This window comes from Lampetra fluviatilis, chromosome 12 (genome assembly GCF_964198595.1).
Source record: "Lampetra fluviatilis chromosome 12, kcLamFluv1.1, whole genome shotgun sequence".
Lineage (NCBI taxonomy): Eukaryota > Metazoa > Chordata > Hyperoartia > Petromyzontiformes > Petromyzontidae > Lampetra > Lampetra fluviatilis.
In genome coordinates this window covers 8,187,646-8,214,082 of record NC_136286.1, presented here as the reverse complement: position 1 = coordinate 8,214,082, position 26,437 = coordinate 8,187,646, and the positions used below count along the sequence as shown (strand labels likewise).

The window sequence follows — 26,437 nt, the reverse complement described above, 5'->3', positions numbered from 1 at the left end:
TCTGAACATGGTCCTGGGCCGCATCCCCGAGGTCGACTCAGCATCAAATGAGTACCTGGTGCGGTGTGTAAACATCGCCACTGGGGAGACAAAGGCGGTCGGGCGTGGTGATGGCCACCCCGCCGCCTCGTGTGCCCTGGCCGGACTTCATAGGTGCTCGCTAGCAGCACTTGCCCCAACAGTCTGCAAAGGCTATACGGGGGATCTTTGTCTTTGATAGATGGATGGGCATGGTTCGCTGATGAGCCTGTGTGAGGGTGAAACCCGCGCCCATGTCTAACATTCTACCGGCGATGTCTTTATATGGGCGGATTATTGACGGGGGCGTTCGCACTCGATCTCACATCGTACAAAGTCGTTGGGTGTATGAACTGTTGCGCACGATGGGCAGCCTAATTGTGTAATTATATAATACTCTTTGGTTCTTTCGGTAAAGTCACGTAGGTATAAAATAAAATGGGAAAAGCTTTTCCCACCTGATGACGGACGCTTGTGTTGCGCCCGAAACGTCGTGATTTATTTTATTTTATACCTACGTGACTTTACCGAAAGAACCAACGAGTATGGATTCCTGCAGTCACGAAAGCTTCAAATTGAGATTAATTATATTATCCCGAATATATTTATTCCTCAAAGCGTTTTGCGTGTATTCAGGTCATCACGTGTACTGATACAAACATGAATAATACATGTATAGATTAGCACAAATTACAGTTTACTGCGAAATAGGTATATATGGCTAATTTGCATCTACCATTTTTAATTATGCGTGTTCAACGCAGTTTCCAACCATTTCCCATATATTAATTGTAATAAAAAATGAATGTTAAGATATCAATTTTAATAATTATTGCGTAAATGTTTTGTATAATATTAAACAAGGACTTTACACCGATGACAAACGGTCATGTTTGAAATAAAACACACGTAGATTGAGAGGTATAGGAGCGAGCCATTTATAGATACCCCGTTAAAATAATATGGGCAGATGATCGAGAAGACTACATTTTAATTTCCAAGCCTCTCCACGTCTCCTCCTCCGCCAATATCAATGCGCGCGTCAAGTCAAGGAACACGTCTCCCTAGTAGGGTACCGAGAAACGGCGTTCACAAAGTTTAACCACCTGTTGAGAAAAAGTTGGGGTCATAATAACGCAGTGTGGTACCTATTAATAGATCACCATCAATATGTATATTTGCATAATACACACACACATTATGAACAATAAGAAGAGGTTTTAACCGTTCTGGCAATAAAACAATTATTAAGATAGTATTGGTTCAATCTTAATTTTTGGAGCTTTCGTGACTGCAGGAATTATTCTTTGGTTCTTTCGGTTAAGTCACGTCTAAAGATAAAATAATGAATTAGATTTTTGTTGCTATTTCTTTTATGCCTGATGATGATTGCTTGTGTTGCAATCGAAACGTCGCTATTATTTTAATTCATTATTTTATCTTTAGACGTGACTTAACCGAAAGAACCAAAGAATAGTATTGGTTATTTCGGTAAAGTCACGTAATGATGTCACCTGATGATGATGGATTGTGTTGCAATCGAAACGTCGTGAGAATGTTCTTGTTTTATTTTTATTATTTTATTATTTCCCTTCTACGTGACTTTACCGAAAGAGCCAAGAATATAAATCCCTGCAGTCACGAAAGCTTTAAATCGAAATTATTAAGATGTTCAAATATCAAATAGATACCTTTTGCGAGGAATCAAGTCTTCATTAATCACACGTTCTTGTGGTGAACATGCTCTGATAATATATAAATATTGCCTGTTGATGGTCCCATGACACACACACACATTGTGCCGGGTATCTTCTTCGGCGGTAATAATTCGATTTAGCATCGGCAGAATTTAAATACCAGGAAAATGCAACAACGTAACAACATTCTTGATTTGCAGCTTTCGTGACTGCAGGAATCCATACTCTTTGGTTATTTCGGTAAAGTCACGTAGGTAGAACTAATAATTGATCTCGACGTTTCGATCGCAACAACAAGCGACCGTCTTCAGGTGAAACGTCGCGATCTATTCTTTTTTTCTACCTACGTGACTTTACCGAAAGACCCAAAGAGTAACGTAACTACATGTCAAGGTTTCGTTCGATGGTCTTCAATCAGTACGGCGTCGGTTATTTTTCCGTATTCTGTAATTTTACAAGTGGTTACGTTTTACCTGCAGTTCACATCACATGTAGCGGCGCTGCAAATATCAAGGTGCGTGTGTTAAATTAGTACCTTGAGTGATATCTAAACACCGTGACGAGAGAGACAAAGGCGATCGGGCGTGGTGCTGGCCACCCACCCCCTCGTGTGCCGTTCCGTCCTTAATAGGCGCTCGCTAACAGCACTTGCCCCAACAGTCGGTTAAGGCCATACGGGGGATATTTGTGTCTGTATTGCTCACGAGAATTAGTTGACAAGCCCCTCGTCAATCCACTGCTGGATGAAGGCCTCCACTTGCCGCGTCGATCCGTGGGTATTTCTTGACCTACAGCGCCGCGCTGGTTAATGCGCGTTGTTAAAGGTGGCACGAGAGGGTGGAGGGGGTGGGCTGTCAAAATATCGTTTCGATATAACTCACCAAAGATGTTGGCCGTCGCTAGGAATGTAACTCGCGTGCTAAGCCGGTTTAGTTATGCGCATTGTTCATTGCGTGAAGTCACGTATGGATGTAACGGTAACCTTGCGAAGATCGTCACGTGGAGATCACGGTACATTACGAAGATTACCGGTACGTGCCCACTAATCCCAAACGTGAACGTATACGCCCGTGCGATTTGAGTGGTTAGCGAGCGCATTGTGTGAAGATTACGCGGCTTTCACAGAGAACCCGAAAGTCGCAGGTGCCTCTGAATTTGCGATATTGCACCGCCACAGACAGTACACGCGCACAGTTTATAAATACTGCATCGCGCGGGGTGGAGCGGTGGCGCAGTGATTAGCGCGCCTACCTATGGAACCTGGTAGCTTCAGCTCGATTCCAGACCACGGCTAACATCAGTGGCGAGTGGTTATGCTTGTGTCTGAACCGGTCCTGGCGCTGCTATACCCCGCTTCTCCAACACGCACTGACCGTTGTGGGGAAGTATGGTCAAACAACCCCCCCCCCCTGCTCACACGACCGATGCGGCGTGGGGAGACCTTCATCGCGTTGAACAAATTCCTGCACATTACTAACGGTAATAGCTATTTAAAATTACTAATATATAACATATTTCTAGGTAATTACATTTGTAAACGTCCTTTCATAATGTATTCGTAAGGCGGTGCTATTTTCAAACCTATGAACACGTTAACGCCAATACGCATTCATCACTTTGATTTCAACGCTAAAGGCACATTGTTATATTTTCTTATAACTAACATATTATGATTAACATAATACACAACTTGTGGTCTATATCATAACAGAATGCAAAAAATAAAGCGGTGTTTTTTTTTGCTGCTTACTAGATGAAAGAGAAAACCCCGACGTTTCTGCCTAGTGGCCCTTATCAGGAAGAAAAAAAACCCATATATGACCCCACCGCATGAGAGAGATGGAGCGATGAAATGACGTGGTGAGCAGGAGAATGATGATATCATTATAATTGAATCGCGAGAACGTGAGCGGTGACAGGGGGGGAGGGGTGAGGGGAGAGACTTCATCCAGCAGTGGACGGATCATGGCTGACCGTGATTATTGCTATGTATACAAACGTGTGCGCGTTTGTATGTATGCATGTATCATGTGCGTGGGTGTACGCATGTGCTGTTTGCAGTGTAGTGGTTAGCGCACGACGCGACGAATCCGGCGACCCCTGGGGAGACAAAGGCGGCCGGGCGTGTTGTTGCCCACCAACACCACCCAACCTCGTGTACCTTTAACAGTACTTGCCCCAGAAGCCTGTGTGGGCTACACAAGAACCTTTGTCTTTGTATATGTTACGTACGCATATATATATATAAAAGTGTGTGGTGTTGTCCGTCTCGTGTGTGTATGCGTGTGCTTTGTGTGCGCTGAGTATTATCAAGTGTGGGTACTGCTGTGTGCATTTGTTTATTGTTAATATGTCGAGGTTGTGTTTTGTGTTTGTACTTACGTGCGTAAGTTATATTCACGTGTTTGTGTGTAAGTGTTTTTGTTGGGTGCGTATATGTGTTTGGTTTGTGGGTGTGTGAATGTGTCCGTGTTTTTATACTTTGTGTGTGTTTTGTGTGCATTGTCTGTGTGCTGTGCATTTCTGTATGCATGCATACGTATGTGTCCTGACAGTATTTAAGATGTGTATTGTGTGTGCATTTATATTTATATATGTTAAGCGTATATGTGTGCGCTTTGTAAGTATATTTGTATGTGTACGTGTCTAGTGTGTGTTTTGTGTCTGCAATCACGTCTGTGAATTGTCTTTATGTGGCTATTGTGCCTATGCGTCTGTGTTAGGTGTGTGCGTATGTATAAGAGGCAGAGGTGTGGACTCGAGTCATGTGACTTCGACTCGAGTCAGACTCGAGTCATGAATTAGATGACTTGCGACTCGACTTGGACTTGCATAACAATGACTTTGTCCCACCTATGAGATGTGGACTCGAGTCATGTGACTTGGACTCGAGTCAGACTCGAGTCATGAATTTGATGACTTGCGACTCGACTTGGACTTGCATAACAATGACTTTGTCCCACCTCTGATAAGAGGTGTGTTGTGTGTATAATAGGGGTGTTGTGTGTGTATAAGAAGTGTGTTGTGTGTGTGTAATAGGCGTGTTGTGTGTGCTTGCCAACATCACTTGTCCCAAACGTCTATTAAGGCTATACGGGGGATCTTTGTCTTTGTTGAGTGTAATCCATGTGAATGTGGGTTTGTGTGTGTGCTTTTAGTTTGTAGCATGGATGTAGTGCAACGTTGAGTGGTAACCCGAGTTTGAATCTCGAAAAGTATTTTCCACCAGCCTGACTGCCGATGAGATCCAAAAGGTTTGAAACTCGTCCAGAGTAGCTTCAACAACAAGAAAAAATCTGTTACATAAATAAATAATTAACCTTCTATGCCATTAAATATGCATCTGGACTAACATATTTGGTATCATACGTGGAGACACTGAACGGAGTTTAACCAGAACTCGTGAGTTTGTACTCAGACGAATAGGTATGTACATCATCATTCAGGCGATCTGATCAATAGACATTGTTGGATCAGCGTGTGTGTGTGCAGCACGCTCAACTGACACGTACAGCCTTAGCAGACTTAGTTGCTATTCGCGAGCACCTATGAAGGCCTTGCAGACGACACGCACACACACACACGCATGCGTACACAGGACTAACGTCGCTTTGTTTAGCCCTGTTTAACACATTCCTGCGGAGGGAGCTGGTAGGAACGTTGGGTTGCTCGGTCAATGGCCAGGGTCAACGGCGGCGTGGTGTATTCCGCAAATATGCCCGACTGTGTGGGCGGGCACAAGCCTGCGTGAGTAGGTTAAACGTTGAGTTTTATAAGGGCAGCACGGGGTGACCAGCCCCTGTGGGCTGGTGGAACCAGTGGGTTCCTACCAGTATAATCTGCTGTTAGCGGGCACCCATGTCACACACTGCCACACGTAACTCTTTCACGCGCATATGGTCTACTTTTACAAACACGCTCTCACACTTACACGCCCCAATACGTACCGCCAACGCACTCTTACAAAAATAAACATCCTGGCAGTCACAAACCTAGAGAGAATAATACATATCGCCCGTAACAGACCGTTGGGGCAAGTTCTGCGAACGAGCATATATGAAGGCCGACACGACACACGCCAGACCGCCTTTGTCTCCCCCAGGGTCTAGATGCTTACCGAGGGGAGGCGCATGACCGGTTTAAATATTCGCCACTATTATTGGTCGTGAGCTGGAATCGAACTCGTGTCGCCGGCTTTGTAGCGCCACAAACGCTACACTACTGCTCCCCACATACAACAACAACAACGCCTTAGTGGCGGTGACGTCAACACGGCGCTTGTGCCAGGCTACGTGCACGTTGAGGCCACGTGAAGTGTCGATCGCTCGCCGGCAGGAGGTCACGGGGCAGACCCAGGTCGCCATGGGTGGACTGACTGAGATGACAGGCCCGTTGCAACACCTATGCCCCCTACTTTGCCCACATACACTCACCTACACTCATACACATCCACACCCTCACTCGGACACACCCTCATTTTTACACAAGAAGACCCCCCCCCCTTTGCCACACACTCAACACGGCGCTCGTGCCAGGCTAGGTGCGCTTTGAGGTCACGTGAAATGGCAAGGGCTCGATGGCAGGACGTCACGGGCCAGACCCTAGGTGCCATAGGTCGGCTGACTAAGATGGTTGATATGTGCACCCACTGTACTCCCCACTGTGCCAACTCACGATATCTAGCCGGCCAGCCCTCCGCTCGTTGTTGTGAGTGCCACTTCTCTACCCTCCGCTATTGTTGGAGGGTGACTGCCTCTAACTGACCAGTAATATCCTTCACCGCTGATACCAGTCATCGGCAGGTCTAATCAGCTCCACATCATCCTGTACACATCAATAAATCTCTTCTCCAGCCCGTGCCGCGCCCGTTTAGCACCCTCTATCTGGCCAAACATACGCTGCTTGGGTATGCGGTGGCTGGGCATGCGGATTACATGACCCAGCCAACGCAGCCTCTCTTGCCGGAGCAGCTCACTGATGGAACAATATCCAGATCGTTCAAGGATTTGTAAGCTCCTCACACAATCTAGCCTGTTTAAAGCCAGGATGGATCGTCGGCAGGCCAGCCTGAATGTTTCAAACTGGCACAGATATTCCTTCAGAGGAGTCCACGTTTTGCAAGCATATAGATAGGAGGGCATAACTGTGGCCAAGAAGACCCACAACTTTGTGTGAAGCAGCAGGCCAGGTAGCTTCCACGCTGAGTTACGAAGCTGATGCAAATATAATGCTGCTCCACTGATTCGGAGTACGATCTCTGCTGCCAAACCAGAGCTAGTCAAAAGCGCACTGCCCAGGTAAGGACACTTGTCCACTATCTCCACAACTATTCCATAACTCATTGGGAGTTGAGAGAGTGGAGCATTTGATGACGCAAAATATCCAGGCAGGTGCTTAGTGTTGGTGGGGCTGATTTTAAAGCCCCATCTCTTCGTGACTCGCTCCAGGTTTAGCAGCAGAGCCTCCAACTAATTCTCAGAGTGAGCAGCAACCACCACATAATCAGCATACATAACATGGTTGACCAATAGGGAACCGTCCCTGGACTGCACCCGGGCATCGATCAGCCTCCCACTGTGTCTGTACCAAATAAAAAAAAGTCCTCTACTACAGCCATTGAATGTTTCTCGAACTATGTGGTTGAAAAATGTGTTCATTAATTTAGGAGCCTGATGATATCCCTGTCGCACCCCAAGGTAAAGAGGGAATGTGTGGGACTCTCAGCCAACCAGCTTTACTGGGTCTGCTCACCATCATGCCGTTCTTTATTGATTGTGAGCAGAGCCATGGACTCCGAAAGCATGCAGAACAACCCACAGCCATGGCCTATTGATCGTATTATAAGGCCTTGACCAGATCAATAAAGCAGAGATGTAGGCCCCATTGCAATTCCCTATAGCTCTGCTGCAGCAGACGGACAGAAAATATGGCATCCATACAGGACTGCCCAGGCCTAAAATCCCACTGGGGCTCTGCACGCCTCTCCTGAGCATGTCTGGCAAGACGATGTTGAATAATCCTTGCCAGAGCCTTTCCCGGCACACTAGGAAGGAGATGCCCCAATAGTTGTTAAAATCAGTACGGTCCCCCTCTTTAAGAAGGAGGACATCCTTCCAATCCTGCATAGCCTGTCCTGTGGTGAAGACTGCTGTAATGATGTCATATAGGGCAGTCTGCAGACAAACACCACCCTCTCTCAGCATTTCGCTTGGGAGGTCATCTCTGGATTTAAAGCTTTCGTGACTGCAGGGATTCATCTTCTTGGTTCTTTCGGTAAAGTCACGTAGAAGGGAAGTAATAAAATAATAAAAATAAAACATAATAAATTAATTATCACGACGTTTCGGCCACAACGCAAGCAGCCGTTCTCAGGTGAAGACCAGTCTGACGCTGTCTCCCCGACAGACCTGGTCTTCACCTGAGGACGGCTGCTTGCGTTGTGGCCGAAACGTCGTGAGAATTATTTTATTATGTTTTATTTTTATTATTTTATTACTTCCCTTTTACGTGACTTTACCGAAAGAACCAAGAAGATGTCATCTCTGCCTGGCGATTTTCCTGGTCTCAGACACTGGATCGCTCCTGGTACTTCCTGAACAGATGGCACCTCAGCCAGCTATTTATTCCAATATTTGAGACACTGCAGCCCCAGCAGGGGCATCCCCACCTTGCCCCGTGATGTTATCTGAGCTTAGGGGTTTGCCCTACCCCAAGACCTCACTTAAATACTCATGAAACCTGCAGAGTTGTTCCTGGGGGTCGGAGATAATATCACCATTATTTCCCTTAAACATGGTAATAGGGATGGCGCTGGAAGTTACTTTTAGATGTCATTAAAGAGTTATTCGTTGTCGTGATCTACTGAAGCATTTACCACCTCCTCTTGTAAACCACCACCACTCATCCTCGCAGGGCCGGATGGCTCTACGAACCTCTGAGCGAAGGCTGTCACAAACCTCCTGATTCTTCGACGTGGGATGATGTAATCGGTGGGAGCTAGCTGGAACACCTCCATCTTTCAGGGTTTCTGTGGAACTCTGGGCTTCATGAACCATAGTTCTAAACTTAAAGCTTTCGCGATTACAGGAATTCAAATTATTTGGGTCTTTGGTTAAAGTTGTCTTTAGAAGCTAACTCCCCTTTTCCTGATGATGACCACTTGTGTTGCGATCGCAACGTCGTAGTTTTTTATTAAATTGTTGTTATTTTCTTTGAACCTATCTACGTGACTTTACCGAAAGACCCAAGTAATACATAGTTCCAAACCTCACCCATTTCCTCTAAGCATTAGGAGAAGGGGTGGGGGGCGATGCCAACCCCAGCTGAATACTCACTTGCAACTTTCATCAGCTAATTGAGACCAGGCCGCTGTGGGATTGAATGGGGTCCCAGGAGGACACCCACCACCACAGTAGAAGAATGGCAGGTGTATCTTACAGATGACAAGCCGATGATGACTGGGCTGACCAGCTCCACGGGAGGTTCTGGTATCAAGGACAAGGGCCTGCATTCGTTGTTCGATCACTACGTAGTCAAGCAGATGTTCTTGCTTGGACGAGGCGTGCATCTATGATGGTGTGTGGATGCGCCAATGACGGGACGGCATATTGATGATTACAAGCCCATGGCCTGTACAGAAGACGAGCAGTTTCCTACTATTATTGAGCTGATCTGCCCATGCCTTCCAATCACTCCAGCCCAGGTGGCTAAATTATGACCTGCTTGGACATTAAAGCCATCCAATATGATCACTCTATCCCGAGGGGTCACTTTAGCTAGCACCTGTGTCAGGAGGTTATTTAAGGAATATGACTCATCAGCCAGACGTCATGGACGCCTGTCCTCCCAGGGCCTCTACACAAGCTTAGTTTGATATTTAATTTGTGGCTTTCTGATTGAAGGTGAAGGGGTTACCAGCCCCTGGCCCAGAGCCACCGTTGGCCACTGCATAGAGGCTAACAGCGCCAGGAAGGGCCTTTCACCCAATAGCAATGCTCACAGCCACCACAGCGTTACCGATCTGCAGCCAGCGAGGAGGCCGAGGTTGTTTTGCCAGCCCTTACACGTGAAGGCAAGTATTATCCGTATGACCTGTACCATACTGTTGGGGTGCAAGTGCTGTTAGCGAGCACCTATGAAGGCCTGGACGGTGCACGAGGGGGTGGGTGGCCAGCACCACGCCCGGCGGCCTTTGTCTCCCCAGTGGTAATGTTTACCCAGCACACCAATTACTCATTTGGAGCTGAGTCGACGTAGGGGAGGTCCATGCCTGCTTCAGATAATCTGGTGTTGGCCGCACTAACCACCACACACGCACACACACACCCTAACACATTCACGTCCTCATACACACCCCCATGTACACACTCACCGAGGCACACAAACACACAACTCCCTTACATACACACACATCACCTTTCTGCCACACACAGACACGTATACTCCCTCGGTTGCACACAACTCTCTCACACACACACACACGCGCTTATACAAACATTCACATTCTTTCACACACACACACACTGGCACACATAAATACTAAAAGTACCCCGTCTAGCCTAAATCGGTACTCGCTATCAGCACGTGCACCTGTTAAGACTGGCATGGCACGTGAGAAAGTGAGTGGACAACACCACACCCGCCGCCTTTGTCTTCTCAGTGGAGATGTTTAATGCTGAGTCGACCTAGGGGAGGCCCAGGACCGGTTGAGATTATGGGGAGCGGTAGTGTACCGGTTATCTACAAACGCGGCAACCCGAGTTCGATTCCCGCTCACGGCCAACACCAGTGGCACCACAAACACACGCCCCAAAGGCAAATATTCCCCATATAGCCTTTACCAGACTGTTGGGGCAAGTGCTGTTAGCGAGCATCTATAAAGACCGGAACAGCACACGAGGAGGTGGGTGGCCAGCACCACGCCAGGCCCCCTTTGTCTCCCTAGTGGCGAAGTTTCCACACCAGGACCGGTTCAGATAATCGTCACTTGTGTTGGCCGCTAGCGGGAATCAAACTCGTGTCGGCGGATTCGTAGCACAGCGCGCGAACTGCTCCACTACCGCTTCTCGCACACGAACCCACACACGCACACCCACACAGGCACCCACACGCACTTACACACACACCCACACGCACTTACACACACACCCACACGCACTTACACACACACCCACACGCACTTACACACACACCCACACGCACACCCACACAGGCACCCACACGCACTTACACACACACCCACACACACACCCACACAGGCACCCACACGCACTTACACACACACCCACACACACACCCACATGCACTTACATACACACCCACACACACACACCCACACGAACTTACACACACACCCACACACACACCCACACGCACCCACACACACACGCGCCTACACACACACACGCACCCACACACACACCCACACACACACGCGCCTACACACACACGCACCCACACACACACACCCACACACACACGCGCCTACACACACACACGCACCCACACACACACGCGCCTACACACACACGCGCCTACACACACACGCGAGAGCGCACTGCCGCACCTGACGCGCGCTCTTCTCTCGCCGCCGCCGCCGCCGCTTTCGCCGTGGCGCACGCGGGGGGCGGCACTGCAGACGCCAAGGGTGCCATCCGCGAGCTCGTGCTGCCCAAGGGGTTGGACCTGGAGCGGCCCAAGAGGACCCGCACATCGTTCACGGCCGAGCAGCTCTACCGACTCGAGTGCGAGTTCCAGCGCTGCCAGTACCTGGTGGGCCGGGAGCGCACGGAGCTCGCGCGCCAGCTCAACCTGTCCGAGACTCAGGTGCGTGCTCCCTCCCCTTATTGGCAGCCGCCGAGAAACGTAAAATTTTGCGGCATGTGGCTGGGGTTGTGGACCACGTGTGTGTGTGTGGTACGTGGGGAGCGGTAGTGTATCGGTTAGCGCGCCGCGCTACGGACCTGGAAACCCCAGTTCGATTTGCCGCTCACGGCCAACAACAGTGACGATTATCTGAACCGGTCCTGGGCCTCCTCCACTAGGTCGACTCAACCTTAAATTTGTACCTGGTGCGGTGTGTTAACGTCTGCACCAGGGATGCAACGGTGGCCGGGCGTGGTGCTGGCTACCCACCGTTCTGGCCTTTATAGGTGCTCGCTAACAGCACTTGCCCAACAGTTGGTTAAGGCTATACGGGGGATCTTTGTCTTTTGGTATGAGGATAATAGTAATGTCATAATCGTCACCATTGTTGCCATTATTGTGGTCGTCGCCATAATGAAAACCACAATCACCATCACAAGCTCCACGAACACAAACATTATTACTGTAATTACTCATTTATCCAGCCACACTGAGCCTGATGACTGTTTTTTTTCAATTGGGTTCCTCCATTGGGGTTTTATTCGAAGATGTCTGCCAATTAATGACGAGTGTTTATACGTGCGGGAGGAAGCGGAGCACTCGGAGGAAACTCACACGCGCGAGGGGGCAACGCTCTATCTCCCCCCCCCCGTCTCCCCGCAACGATGGAAACAGCTGGTGATTAGTCCACTTGCTGCACTGCATTCTCCTGGCGAGCCAGGGTATGGCATTTTTTCGACGCCCACGGGAAAGGGAGTTTCACAACATTAGTGTGATCAATTTTGATTTGAAGCTTTCGTGACTGCAGGAATCCATACTCTTTGGTTATTTCGCTAAAGTCACGTGGGTATAAAATAAAATAAATCACGACGTTTCGGGCGCAACACAAGCGTCCATCATCACAGTGCTGGATTATAGACCACTTGCATAGCCACCACCGCCCAGCATTATTGTCATCATCATCATCATCCAGAAAAATCAACATCATGATCATCACCATCATCATCGCCATGACCACCACCGCCAAATATCATTACCATCATCGCCACCATCACATGGATCATCAACATGTACATGAAAGTCGGATCGGGGGACGACGACACAGTCTGCAGTGTTCTGTGGATTGAGTGTCAAATACGGCATGGGCTGTGAGTTAGTCCACGAGTGAAGACACGTGTCGTCTCAGGCAGTGGTTCTCAACCGGGGGTACGCAGACCTCTCGGGATACGTGGCAATGTTCCAGGCGGTACGTGAGATGACTTATAAATGCATGGAATTGTATCGTACATGAGAGTCATTGGTGAATAATAATGTATGAATCTGCCAATATAAATAACTTCGATAACACTTAAATCCATATGGTAACCTCGAACAATATAAAATACCTTTCTAGCCTCATTGATCGTAAACAATGTGGTTTCCAAAAGTAACCAGCGAGCACGAACAAATTACATGACACATGCAGAGCGTCTTGTTGAATTAGTTTTTATCCGCTTGCAGTTACAATTCGTTAAAATGTTGATGTTCACTATGCATACATGTATTCCACGTTGAGTTAGGCAAGGGGGGTACTCGGTTGAAACAAAATTCAACAAGGAGGTAAAGCAGCCAACACATCTTCTTGGTTCTTTTGGTAAAGTCACGTAGAAGGAAAATAATAAAAGTATATTATTACTTTATTATATTATTTTATTATGTTTTATTTTTATTATTTTATTATTTCCCTTCTACGTGAATTTACCGAAAGAACCAAGAAGGCGAATCCCTGCAGTCACGAAAGCTTCAAATAGAAATTCAGCCAACAAATGTTGAGAACCACTGATCTAAGGAGTCACCAGTTCAATCAAACAGGAATTGGGAGGGAGATTCAGACTGTAGGGGTCGCAGAGGAGAAGGAGCGACCACCAGCCAGCACGTGCCGGCAGCGTGGGGGGGGGAGGGTAGCAGTGTGCGGGTTGTAGGCAGGAAGGCAGGGGTTCGAGTCTGGTTGAGGCGGAGCGAAGATCGGCGCATTTGTAACAAAGACAAATCATCACAGCTGCTTTCCTTTTGAAGTCCACGACACCAACATTCACCCGCGCAACACGTGGTCTATTAGCTCTCGAGTCTCTTTGTACAGATCGTTTGATGCTGCTGCAGCAGCGTTGGCAGCGGTGCACAAGCTCAATTAACAACACGAACAACTCAACAACTTCGTCAATTACACCGTCTCAACAAAACATATCGCCGACAACATTTTGTACAATGGCCATTCTTCATAGCAAATATGAAATGGGGCCTTTGGGTCTTCTATGACAAATGGTCACTGCCCAAAAGGTCACTTCTTGTGTGTATATATATGTTTTTATTTATTGTACGGCAGTGTTAGTGACGAATGTGTTGAACTTTTTAGGCTATAGGTATCAATCAATTATATTATATTGCTGCATCTGTGAAATACTTTCAAACTGCTGCATAAAATACATGGTTAATGAATAACAATATACTATCTTCTTGGTTTTTTCGGTAAAGTAACGTAGAAGGGAAATAATAAAATAATAAAAATAAAACATAATAAAATAATAATATAATATACTAATTGTCAAAAAATATCAACGTTTAGGCCTCCTGGTCCTTTTCAGAAAACATTGAGTTTTAGATGTAGAGAGAATGTTAAAGAGTTTTGGTAAGTCTCAATATTATATTATGAGACCTCCTTTGCCAGTAGCAAGATATAGCATTAGGTTTTAACCCTTTTATCTGGCAACAAAACTGACACCTTTATACAAGGGATCCTATTTGCATTAACCACAACACTTGCGGTCAAAATGCAAACAAAAAAGACAGCTCTGATAATGTATGCAGTCTGAGACTGGGCTCTAAGAAAAGCTGTCTCGGGTGTGGACCGATCAATTTCAAGGACAGTGCATACATTGTCAGAGTTGTATTTTTGTTTGCATTCCGACCGCAACTGTTGTGGTTAATGCAAACATGATCCCTTGTATAAAGGTGTCAGTTTTGTTGCCAGATAAAAGGGTAAAAAGTCTAAATATGTTTTTGAAGAAAGCCAGTCGGCCGAAACGTCGAGTTCCTATACTCTGCTGCCAGAGATAGTATAAAAACGCACATTATCGTTTCACTGATCTGTTATTTTCATATGAATCACTACCAGAGTGAGTCAGATATCAGCCATACCGTGGTGGGTACCTGTTATATATATTGTTTATATCTATCCATTCCGTACCTTCTTTTCGTGGATGTCAAACTTTTTACTTCAAACGCTTAGGCTTTCAAAAAAATCCCTGTCAGAGGCCACGGACCATTCACATTAATTATGTAGGGTTAGAGGTTAGAGTTAGGGTTAACATTAGGGCTGGGGTCATGTCAGTTATATTCCATTATATACGGAAAAAAAACGTATTAACCAGCTGGGTGTTTTTTCGATTTAAAGCTTTCGTGACTGCAGGGATTCATCTTCTTGGTTCTTTCGGTAAAGTCACGTAGAAGGGAAGTAATAAAATAATAAAAATAAAACATAATAAAATGAAATAATTCTCACGACGTTTCGGCTACAACGCAAGCAGCCGTCTTCTTCACCTGAAGACGGCTGCTTGCGTTGTAGCCGAAACGTCGTGAGAATTATTTCATTTTATTATGTTTTATTTTTATTATTTTATTACTTCCCTTCTACGTGACTTTACCGAAAGAACCAAGAAGACAGCTGGGTGCTGTTTGCTTTCATGCCTTGTGCAGAAAGAAAGCGTTTGTGGATTGTTGTTGTTGTTGCAGCTTGCACAAAAGACTTGACGGTGCATTGTCTCATTGGCACCTCGATCTCAATAAATGCCCATGTCTGTGGTTTACCAATGTACTGCGAGAACTGTGCTCAACAGCGTGTGGCGTTGTCGTGGCCTTTCCTGCCAACAGTCCCTCCGATGCTTTGTTCGCCCCGTTGTCGACACCCTCCTCTTGTCAATCCACTGCTGGATGAGAACTTCCCCGCGCTGTTATTAGACCATATTTGACCACGCTCGTCAGTGAATGTTGATGGAGTGACCGCAGGCCCCCTTCCACACCCCTACCCCCCACCCCCATCGTTACAATTACTATAATAATATATTTCTGCAACTAACGCTTACAAATGCGTGGTGGATTTTTGTTTTTATCTGAGCTACTCTGCTTTCCTCGCACATGAAGCCATACGCTCCACTAACACGGGAAGGGGCCAACAATCCCAATGCGGCATGTACCTTCCTGAAACATCGTCTCTTGAATCAGCGATGTTTTGCTGGATACACAGAGGCCAAATATCACTACGATTATTATCACAACGTGCGCAATGAATGCACTCAACGCACTTGGATATCAATCACGTGCAAAGTCTGCATAGCATTTACATGACGTCCAGGAGATCCTGTGTCGAATGGAACTAAACACATTCCCTTTGTCCATCCACCTCTCGATGAAGGCCTCCCACCCACGTCACGTCGGTGCAATCTTTCGTTTGACCATACTTCACCACCAATCCTGATCAGTGCGGGCGCCGGTAAATGACCGGGATGCCATGACCGGACGTTCAGATGACTAACTGCTGATCTTAGCGAAATCACGTATCCCGTCCGGCTGGGCTCATGAGCTCAACGCGCTCACAAGCGCGCGAATGCCGCCTTTCAATTGCAGCTCTTTATTGCTATATCCGCAGCTGGATGACGGTTGTGATGGTGATAGGAGTGGGGTGGGGGGTGGTGGGGGGTGGATGGGTTATGCGGCGTTTGGGTGTTTCGCTTCGTGAAACAATGAAGCCACCTGCATACCAGACAGAGCAGCGCAGGTCGTTAACTCTGAGCGCGCGCGCGCGCGCGCGAGCGAGCGGCAGTGAGAGGCGAGTCAATGCGCTTACTCGCCGTGTCCACTCACGGGCAGGGCACCCAGATTTCTTTGTCACCTCCAGTAGCCACAGTGGCTCAAGCTCACGAGCGAGCGACGCAGAGAGCCAGCTTACAACACGTCGTAATAATAACGCCGGCAGCGCTTTGTCCATCCACTGTTGGCCCTCGATGGATGGAGGTCTCCTGTCGCTCCCCATGACCGCGTGACGGTCATGCGGGGTTGTTTGACCATACTTCACCACGTTGGTGAAGAACGTGCGGTGGGGGTGCGTTTGGGAAGGGGAGGGGGGGGGGACACCTGGTTCAGATATCAGTCGCCACTGATGTTGAGACGCGCCTGGGAATCGAACTCTGTGAGCACGACACTTCGCTACCAACCCCTTCCAGACCGTAAGCGGCATGCGTGCCTGTGTATGTCCGCGTGTGTATGTCCGCGTGTGTATGTCCGCGTGTGCATGTCCGCGTGTGTATGTCCGCGTGTGTATGTCCGCGTGTGTATGTGCCTTTCATATCCGGGGGGGTGGGGGGCGAGTGAGGAGGCTGTAGATGTGCTGCAACGGTTAACACAATGTGAACCTTGCAACCTAATAAGCCACGACTTATCACATCAGTGGCCATTCATCTGAACCGGTCCAAGGCATACGCCTAGGTCGAATCAGTCTTCAAAATAGTACCCGATGCGATGTGTCAACATCGTCACTGGCGAGACAAAGGCGGGCGGGCGTGGTTCCAGCCACACTGCCTCGCTTGTGCGCTTTGCTGACCTTTCTAGGTGCTCGCCGATAGCACTTGCCCCATCATCCTGCTATCGGGAGGATCTTTGTCTTTTGTGTCTTTTGTTTAACTATGCATGCGCGAGAAATTGCGTGGGATGATGCAAGCGGAAGTCCCGTTAAAAGCCTCATTTTGAAGAAGAATTCCTAGAAAACCTGCACAGTGGTCGACACCCGAATGTGCACGGCCACGGGTTTTGTGAAGCAGTAGCAGCGACCTGCACAACGCGCCCGTCCATTCTCTTGTGTCTCTGTGTGTTCTCTGACGGGTGTATATGTGTGTGTGTGAAGGTTCGCGCGTGTTTAAAGGGTGTGTGTTTTGGGGTGTGTGTGTATTTTAAGCGGGGTGTGTGTCTGTGTGTGTTGAGGCAGAGGGGTGAGCGCGCTGCGCGACAAACCCGGTGAGCCGAGTTCGTTCCCGCTCACGGCCACACCAATACTAGGGGCGATTATCGCAAACGATCATGGGCCTCCCCTAGGTCGACTCAGCCTCGAATGAGTACCTAGTGCGGAGCGTAAAAATCACCACTCGGGAGACAAAAGGCGGCCGGGCGTGGTGCTGGCCACCCACCCACCTTCGTGTGTCGTGTCGGTCTTCTTAGGTGCTTGCTAACAGCACTTGCCCCAACAGTATGTCAAGGCTATAGGGGAGGGGATCTTTGTCTCTGTGCGTTTGAACCTGTGTCATGACGGGGGTGTTTAGGGTGTTGTGTTTTGCGAGAGGGGGGTGGACGGTATGTGCGTGTGTGTGTGTGTGTTAGAAGGGTAAACATGTTTGTCTATATTTCCTGCGGTTTTTTTTCGTGAGTGGGGGCGTGGAGTCGGTGGCGTTTGGAGCCGTGGTGCGGCGCTACGAGCCCGGCGACCCAAGTTCGATTCCCGGCCATGGTTATCATTCGTGGCAGGTGGTAGCTGAAGCGGTTGTGACCCTCCCGATGCGTTCTGGGGATTAATTTCAACTTCAGCAGTGGGGAGACAAAGGCGGTCGGGCGTGGTGTTGGCTACGCAGCCCCTCGTGTACCGTGCCCGGCCATCATAGGTGCTCGCTAACAGCGCTTGCTCCAACAGTCTGTTACGGCTACACGGGGGATCTTTGTCTTTGTGTAAAGCAGCATGCATTCCGTTATTCCTGCTACGTGTGCACACAACGTGTGCTATGAGGACACACAACATTATCACCATGATCATCAGCAGCAGCATCAGCTACGGTCTCTCCACTGCTGGATGAAGGCCACCGCACGCCAAGCCGTGATCGTCTTTCGCGATCTTGCGATGCAACAATCCCTCAAGCTGCTCCACGATGCTACGAACATACTGTACCGTCGATGCGATGGTGGTATGTAAGGCTGCCCATTCAGCTGCTCCTCGCAACCATTTGCAGGCCAAACGAGCGAGCTTGCACTTGACGCTGCACGCTGCGTACGCTCCTGCACTCGCACGTGAGACGGTGCAGATGATTCGCGGTGTGTATTTTCGCGACGCATCATCACGATGGTCACATTCTGAATCGAGAGCCCGTTGTGTGCTGACTGTCGTGAAACGATGCCTTATATGGAGGTATGACGGTGCCTTGACGCTGGTGGCAATGAATCGCCGTTACATATTCCATTCGCGTTACAGTATGTATTGTGTTGTATCGCCGTTACACATTGTATTGTCGTTACATATTGCATCATCGTTACACTTTGTTTTGTCGTTACATATTGCATTGCCGTTGCACTTTGTATTGTAATTACATATTGCATCACCGTTACATATTGCATCGCCGTTACATATTGCATCGCCGTTACATATTACACCGCCGCTATTTGGGTGCAGAGGTGTCGTGTAACGGTTCAGCGCACTCGCGCTATAAACCGTGCGACTTGAGTTCGATTCCCAGCCACGGATACCCTTCCCCAAACCCGCACTGCCCAGCCTGGTGAAGTTGCCCTGTGCACGCCCAGACGACCCTGCCCGTGACAGACGCTGCAATGAGGAGGAGGGGAGGGGGGAGGCCTTCAATCCAGCAGTGGATTGACAAAGGAACCGTACAAGTACATTGTTCATCATTATTATTATTATTCATGGAGCTCTCAGCCACGGCCACGGTGGTGTCGCTGATGCTGTATACGATGCAATAAAATCATCACCGCGATCATGCATCGACCGAGCACGCATGCACGTGCTCGGTGCATCATTGACATCGCAGGCTCGTGATGAGATGAATGGCGGTTTGGAGAGAGGCCTTCAAACCCAGCAAGCGCGTTGACAGAGGGCAGCAAATGCTGATAAAATATGATGATGCTGATTATTGTTATTCGTATTAATATTATACATAGCAGCCGTCGGTGACGTAGGCCGTCGTCTCGCGATCCTGCATCGTGTTGCTTGGGTGGGGGAGGGAGCGTCGAGTGAAGAATCACGGAGTGGTCCCAAGCAGCGTGAGCAGCAAAGCGCTCTCAGGCGGGTTTGGAGCGCCTCGTTCCGTGATGGTGCGGGCCGCAGACCCATTATCCGTAAATTAAACATCGCTATGTGTGGTCGCAGAGCGCGTTCAGCGGCCTTTATCACGCGACGGCAGGTGTGGGAGTTGTGGTTACGTGCGTCTAACTGCAATGCCTTTACAGTAGTTAGTTGAAGATACATCTCGCATATATACAACGATTAATATAAATGATGATGATGATTATGCTTATGCACGGGCTTTTATCAATCCACTTCTAGATGAAGGCCCTCCCCCGTGCTGGGTCACGGGAGGTGTTGGCTCTCGTCCTTGTTGCCAGTGGGGGTGAAGTGGGGGCAAGCCTCAGACCGGCTGAGATGGCACTGGCCACTGATGTTAGCCGTGGCCGGGAATGGAACTCGCTCACAGTGCAGCCGCGCTTACCGCTGGGCTTTCACTGCTATGAATGTTACGTGCGCATTGGGAATGAGTTTTTGATTAAATGTTTTCGGTTATCGGATTTTACACCTAATTTAGACAATTCCTCTTTTCGGATATAAAAAAAAATATATATGAATCTTTAAGATAACGTCATTGTTTATTCTCTGAATTGAATCATCGTAATAATGTTCATTATGAAGCTTTGCATATGTTACATATATGAAGTTAAGTCGAGTAAAATTATAATTGTACGTGAAGATCTTTAGATTTAAATGTGATCGATCGTGACGTCACACATGGTTAAAGGACGTCACGTGACAGCATGTTTCGTTACCGCGAAGTATACGAAGTTGACGAAATCTTTTCGGATCATTCCGAAACTTGCAATCCAGTCCCGGTTTTCGGATATTTTCGAATTGTTTCCGAAAATCTGGGGACCACATCCATTGTGTGCATGCAGGCATGCGGTTAGTGTGTGTGTAGTTGACGCGGTTGTATGGTGTGGTTCTCAACCAGGGCGAACATCACTGTTGATGTCAGAAGCTTACCTGGGCGCCTTCACTTTATTTGACTCACACGAATATTCTGTGGGGGTGTGTAAACAGCAGCACGGGGAAGACAAAGGCGGTCGGGCGTGGTGCTGGTCACCACGACCCCTTGACTTGTGCCGATCGGTCTGCAATAGGTGCTCGTCAACAGCACTTGCCTCAATGGGCCGCGTAGGATGTACGGGGGAAATTTGTATTTTTGTAGCTGAAATGGGTAATTCCTCGAAACGTTAGCTTATACAGGAGTAATAATTCTAAAGTAGTGTTACATTACAACGCTGGTGAATGTGTTGTGTCTAAGCTGGTTCACCACTGCCAACACAATCCCTTAATTATACTAAGTATGGTAACGTATAATTATGCATAATGTTTTTTTAAATCTATAAACATGCACCTATGTGCGTGTTTATGTCTTTGTGTGTTTGCGTTGTGTATGGACGCAGTACAATCATCGTGCCCTAAGCATTGGGAAGCCATGTTGAGATTTTCCTTCGATGCGTCTTGCATAGGAGCGGTGGCGCAGTGGTTAGCGCACCCTGCTGCTGCGAACTCGGCCACGGACATTTGATTCCCAAACACGAAAAACATCACAACATTCCGAACTGGTCCTGTGTTCCCGCCCCCAATCCACCCACTTCACCAGCACGCAGTGACCAGCGTGGTGAAGTATAGTCAAGCAACCCCCCCCCGTAACCATCACGATGTTGGGGATCGATGTCTTCTTGCCGGCTGTGAATTAGACAATTCGCTAAACATAATATTTGACTAAACTATCTTTAACAAAAGAGCTCACGTTGCTCATTTATGCACGAGAGAGATTGTACGCGCGCGCGTGTAGGCGGGAGACTGTATAGAATGTTTGGTGAGCGGAGGCACATCGATTACCGCTCACGACCAACACCAGTGACGATTATATGAACCGGTCCTGGGCCTCGCCCTCGGTCGACTCACGAGGGAGACAAAGGCGGTCGGGCGTGGTGCTAGCCACCCCACCCCCTCGTGTACCGCGTCGGCCTTCATAGGTGCTCGCTAACAGCACGTGCCCCAACGGTCTTGTTCCGGATATACGGGGCATCTTCGTATAGAATGTATACTGTATGTGCACACGTACAGAGGGACTGCATGTGCACGGGTAGGGGAACGAGACGCTTGAACCCAGCTCGTGGGCTTATCAGCGATAAAAGCAACTGACATCTTTGCAGGACTAATTAGATGACGTATCATACTCGAGGGGTATTTTTCTCTGCGAGCCTCATCTTGTTTTGGCACGATTGCATACACCGACATACCACCACTACCATCATCATCATCAGCATCATTAACCACGATCAATCAATCCACTGCTGGATGAAAGGCCGTCCCAAGTCGTCGCCGTCTCTCTCGGCCATGCGATGTTCGTGGCAATTCACGTGGCACGTGCACGCGAGCTGATTTGATTTGCTCCATCTCCGCGGCAGCCTCGGGCGCGTCCCCTCCCTTTGGCTGCCACTCCGGCGTTAGTCTCGACCGCTGTTTGCTTACGATTCGTGTTGTCTGGCTCAGACTTGATCCTGTTGTCAGCATGTGTAGCGCGCTGGGATTTTCACTTAAGCAACGCCAGACTGGTTTCACGTGCCAATCACAATGCACAACGTGGGTATTCGTAAATACGCGACGCGGCGACGTTTCGGCGGCACCCTGTCGTGCCGAGCACGCGCGTGCGTTTGTGTCCTATTTGACGGTGATTTTAATAAATGAACGTCAGCGTGCCGTTTGAAGTTTTTAGATACTCGCTCCCGATTCAATATAAATGTGTAAATATATGCGCTTCGTATTTTGAGCGTTTGTCTATACTGTATATACTGCAGGTTTCCCTCGCTTCGTGCCGGTTCGGTTTGTGCGATTTCACGTATATGCGGCTAACCTTTTTTCCCCCGAAATTCGTTATATGCGTTTTTTTTAACTCATATGCGGCTATGCTGTCGGACTTGGGGCTGTATGCGCTCCTCGGCAGGCAGCTGTTTCGTGCGGTGTATATTTTGTGTTAATCTACGCGATTTCGTTTTGTGCGCCTTTTTTTGAAACGCATCTACTACCGCATAAAGCGAGGGAAGTCTGTACAGTCTAAATGGATATGGGCCTCTGACTTACATTATGGGTCAATATGCTCAGCGTATTTGGCATGTTAAGAACATGCGAGATATTATATATCATTAGGTCACATTGGAGAAGGGTGTTGATTCGTTTTAAAATTATTTGAACGTACTAACTCTACGTAATAAACTACTAAATAACATTACGTTAATGAGTGACTTTACATTGAATGTGGCAAGCGACATGTTCAATGAACGCTTGGTTGAATGTTTGATGGTTTAATATATGAGTATATGTCTATACACACAAACATAAACAAGATATTCGCTGTGATAAAATGTTCGACAAAATACTCTCAAGCCTTCAAAGTCAAAACTGACAGAAGCGTCACATGCAATTTTAATTCTCGTTTCGTGCTTTTTTCACTCATCAGCACGTCACACATTTGTTAGATAACTTTTTAAAGTTTTTACCTGTTCATTACATAGTTATATATGTATGTATGCGTATGTATGTAAGTTGGAACGGTGGCGTAGCGATTTGCGCGCTGCGCTACGAACCTGGCTATCTTAGTTCCATTCCCATTCACGGCCAACATCAGCGGCTAAAATCCGAACCGATCCTGGGCCTCTTCGTAGTCTACTCAACAATCCTTAAACGAGTCCTTTTGGGCGGTGTGTAAACACCGAACACCGGGAAGACAAATGCGGCCGCGCGCCGTCCCGGATAACATCACTTTAACCCGAACAGTCTGTGTGGCCTGCACGGGGGATCTTTGTCTGTCACGTGCGAGCTCGCGCCGTTAGCTCGCATTAATATATATTTTTGTTTAAATCATCAAACGCGAACACAAAATAACGCAACGTTTAACTCACGAGTCGACGTCTCGCGTCCAGGGTTCTCGGTGTTCAACGCACGCGGCTCTACGCCGTACGCGTTGCTCGTGCGCGCATTCTCCACGGGGTATTTTGCGCGTGACCAATGCAGCCCCGTGCCATGCACGCCGTGACGCGTGAGCCGGTCGGAGCAGCAACTCCACCGCGGGGAACTTGATGAGACTTGCACCGCCGAACGCTCGCTCATATGTCGCGGAACAGCGTGCATGTGTGCACCGTGCAATGTGAGACGGTGGCGTTCGTCAAACTGCCCCGTGAATGTCATTCAACATACACGAAGTCACTCTCAGCCATGGTCAAGCCACTGCCGGGTAAAAAAAAAAAATCCTGCCCGTGTCGGGTTTGGTTGTTTGACCATACTTCGCCACGCTGGTCGACGTGGGTTGGTGAAATCAGGGGGGGGGGGAGCCCTCAACCGGTTCAGATCTCCCTCGCCGCACGTGTTATTAGCCGTGTCCGGGAATTGAACTCTGCTTTCGGTATTCATAGTGCAAGTGAGCGAATCGTTCTTGCTTCTATTCTGTAGCTGTTTTTCTGTAGCTGTTATGCGAGGATGCTTGCTTGCGGTGTAAGGATCCGGATTAGTATCGACTCAGAACTTAAATGCATCCTGCAATCTAGGCGCATGTAGACATATGGGGGGATATACTGTATATACTGCATTCATCATCGCCAGTAGACATTGATGCTCGTAACAATTTCTGTACGGCTGTATAATGTTGAGTAGAATTATGATAATTCAACTTCAATATAATTGGTCGTATTTTTTTTATCGATATAATAATACAAACGGGACGTTATCAATTTATGCCAGACTTGGATGTGGTTAATTAGAATAGGCGGTTAGAGAGTGCAAACATTGAAGTTGTCTCTATCAAGGGGAAAGTTTAGGTCGGACGGCTGAAAGGTTGGGCCTTAACGTTTACTACAAACACATTACAACAAATATAAACGCTCTCGTGATTAGCACAAAATATAACGTTTCGGGCAATAGCCTTCAGCTCAACCCATTTGTTTAGTTAGCGCAGAGTTGTGAAATAATTAACTTGTGTAAAAGTCCATCGACTATTATACATTGTTGATAATGGGGCAAACGCAACTGTACTAATGAAACGGGGATAATGCAAAACATGCGACCGAGACAGTAACATTTATAGGGGTTAATAATCGATGGAATCGTGGTAATGTGTTCATTTGTTATGGATCGCGGTGCATCGTGACAGGTTAGAGGGTTAATCATTACAATTAGAATACGCAAGTTTTATGTTCACCGCAATCGGTAGATTAACGATGAATGGCGTGCAATCCCCACTCTCCCTGTCTCCGCCTTAATCCAAGCACGCACACGCCCACCCACTCTCTGCTATTCGCTCAATTCCCATTGCTTTGCGATTCGCAGATGGCAGTGAGGCGGTGACCGCCGAGCTCTTGGCACTCACCGTTAAACGTGTTTGCCCACTCTCCAGGTCAGGTCACGCCCACCCAAAACAAACTTACATTTTGGGAAGGTTGTTACAGCAGATTGTTGCTAAAATACTCCAATAGACAGTGCCGCATGTATGTTGAACTTCTTTCGCACCCTACCTAGACAATCGTGCTAATCGGAGGTGCGTGCGAAGGACACCAAGCCTAAACACAAAAAAAACATTTCTAAAGAAATTAGTCTTCAATGAGTGACAATCAATAGACACTGGTTTTATATTTCAGTGGATCGATCGTAGTTTCGTGATGATCAATTACATTGAGAGATAGAGAGTGGAACACATTGCCTAGAGAACATTTTCACGTTAAGAAACACGAGAGGACTATTGGGCAGGACACGTTGTGCAAACGGATTATGGTCCATAGTGAAGAACAGTGACGTGTCCGAGAGCACGTCGTCCGAGGAGATGGAGCGATTCACTCATCTGCTCGGAGGATTGTTTGCATCATGGAACGGTGAATCGTGGTTTTCATCTAGCAGTAGATTGATTATGACTGACGACGATGATGCAATGCAATGGCACCACTTTATCAACGATTGCATCAACTCAACCGCACCGTCCTATCGCTCACGAAACCCCCGTTTCAGGACTCCAACAATCACGCGCTCTTTCTCCCTATTCCTCCCACAATCTCCCACTCATCTCTCTGCATCTCCCTCTTTCCATCTCCTCTCCTCCCTGGCACGCCTCAGGTGAAAGTGTGGTTCCAGAATCGGCGCACGAAGCACAAGAAAGACCAGACCAAGGACAGCGCCGAGGGCCGCTCTCCCAGCTCAGAGTCCGCGGCCACGTGCAGCGTGCTGCGTCTCTTAGAGCAGGGCCGTCTCCTGCAGCCCACGGGACCCCCATCTGCGCACGGAACTGGACACGGCCCACGGCCAGGCCCGCCGGCCTTCCTCACCGCCCCGGGTTGCCCCGGCCTTCCCGGAGGGCCCGTGTTCCCTCTGTCCATGCCGTCGCTGCCCATCCACGTGGGCCTTCCGCTCGAGTTGGCTGTGCGGCCCCTCCACGGGACGTCGGCTTTCGAGCCGTACTCGCGCAACGGCAAGAGCGACGCGAACGTCAATCACAAGAAGGGGCATTCCTAACCGGGCGTTACCGTTGTACACTTCTCGACCCGTGTGTCTCCCGTCCCGAACGACTGACTTCCCTGTCTCGCCCCTTACAAGGAAGGGACGGCACTCGCAAAGTTGCGAGCGCGGGCTGCGTGAGGCTGGCCGTCGAACGATGGGCCCGGAGCGCAACGCACGCACGCACGCACCCAAGGCTCGTTTTTATTTGGCGGACAGTTTAATGTTGTATCCCGTACATTGTTATAGCCAATAATCGGAAACATTAATCGATGTTGTA

At 48.3% G+C, this 26,437-nt stretch overlaps 1 protein-coding gene across 1 annotated transcript in view; it reads left to right on the top strand.

Annotated features, from left to right (window-relative positions):
- The window catches only part of LOC144934950 (ventral anterior homeobox 1b-like), a 41,174-nt gene extending 14,999 nt beyond the window's left edge, over positions 1–26,175 (top strand). The window contains exons 2-3 of the mRNA XM_078861210.1: positions 11,353–11,540; positions 25,780–26,175. Coding sequence (XP_078717336.1) covers positions 11,353–11,540; positions 25,780–26,175 — 584 coding nt within the window. The remainder of the gene's footprint in view (positions 1–11,352; positions 11,541–25,779) is intronic.
- Positions 26,176–26,437: the final 262 nt, after the last annotated feature.